The sequence below is a fragment of the Perkinsus marinus genome (assembly GCF_000006405.1).
Source record: "Perkinsus marinus ATCC 50983 genomic scaffold scf_1104296974746, whole genome shotgun sequence".
Lineage (NCBI taxonomy): Eukaryota > Perkinsozoa > Perkinsida > Perkinsidae > Perkinsus > Perkinsus marinus.
In genome coordinates, this window is record NW_003200995.1 from 1 (window position 1) to 919 (window position 919).

At 50.3% G+C, this 919-nt stretch overlaps 1 protein-coding gene across 1 annotated transcript; it reads left to right on the forward strand.

Moving 5' to 3' along the window:
- Positions 1 to 35: 35 nt before the first annotated feature.
- Pmar_PMAR004883 (dynein heavy chain, putative) lies at positions 36 to 860 on the forward strand (the record flags this gene model as incomplete). The annotated part of the gene is made up of 4 exons (XM_002765756.1): positions 36 to 142; positions 187 to 302; positions 348 to 485; positions 531 to 860. Coding segments are annotated over 4 exons (691 nt in total), but the record flags the coding sequence as incomplete, so codon positions are not given.
- Between the last annotated feature and the right edge of the window lie 59 nt (positions 861 to 919).

Sequence of the window (919 nt, forward strand, 5' to 3'; positions counted from 1 at the left end):
CCTGGGAATCGATCCGGGGACCTCTCGCTTGTTAGGTGCTGCTTTGACGAGTTCAACCGTATATACATCGAAGTGCTGTCGGTCATCGCCCAGCAGCTTCTCGTCTTATTCGGTGCCAAGGCGTCCCTCACTAGCTACTCCCGTAAGTCTTCTTGTACATATCGTTGACAGGTGGCGTCGTGTCAGAAACCAAGGACTTGGAGTTTGAGGGCTCGATGATAGTAATGAAGCCCACCTTCAACGTCTTCATCACTATGAACCCTGGCTATGCCGGGCGAACAGAACTTCCGGACAATCTCGCGGTGAGTTTGATATAGAGGAGCTTAGTCGGAAGCTCGAGAGCTCAGGCGTTGTTCCGTCCAATGGCGATGATGGTTCCTGATTATGCACTCATTGCCGAGATCATGTTGTATGCATATGGCTTTGAGGCAGCAAGAGGATACGCCGGAAAAATGGTTGGGACGTTTAAGCTGTCCAGTGAACAGGTGGGTGTGCTGAGAGGTGAGTTTCGGAGTAGTTGGTGTTACCAGTTGTCGGCGCAAGACCATTACGACTATGGAATGCGAGCAGTGAAGTCTACTATAGATGCTTGTGGTTTGCTAAAGAGGACACTGGGGGACCAACTGGGTGAAGACCAGATCGTCTTGCGAGCACTGAGAGACGTGAATGTGCCCAAGTTCCTGCAAGACGACTTACCATTGTTCGAAAATATCATTTCTGATTTATTCCCGACGACGGAGCGACCGAAAGTTGATTATGGCAATTTGTCGGCAGCTTTACAAGAGATTTTTGAGAAGAATAATATGCATGGGACGGAGTGGTTCGTAGTGAAGGTGGTGCAGCTTCTGGACACTTTGAAGGTGCGACATGGGATGATGCTGGTCGGCCCTACGGGAGCCGGCAAGACTACTAACTACCG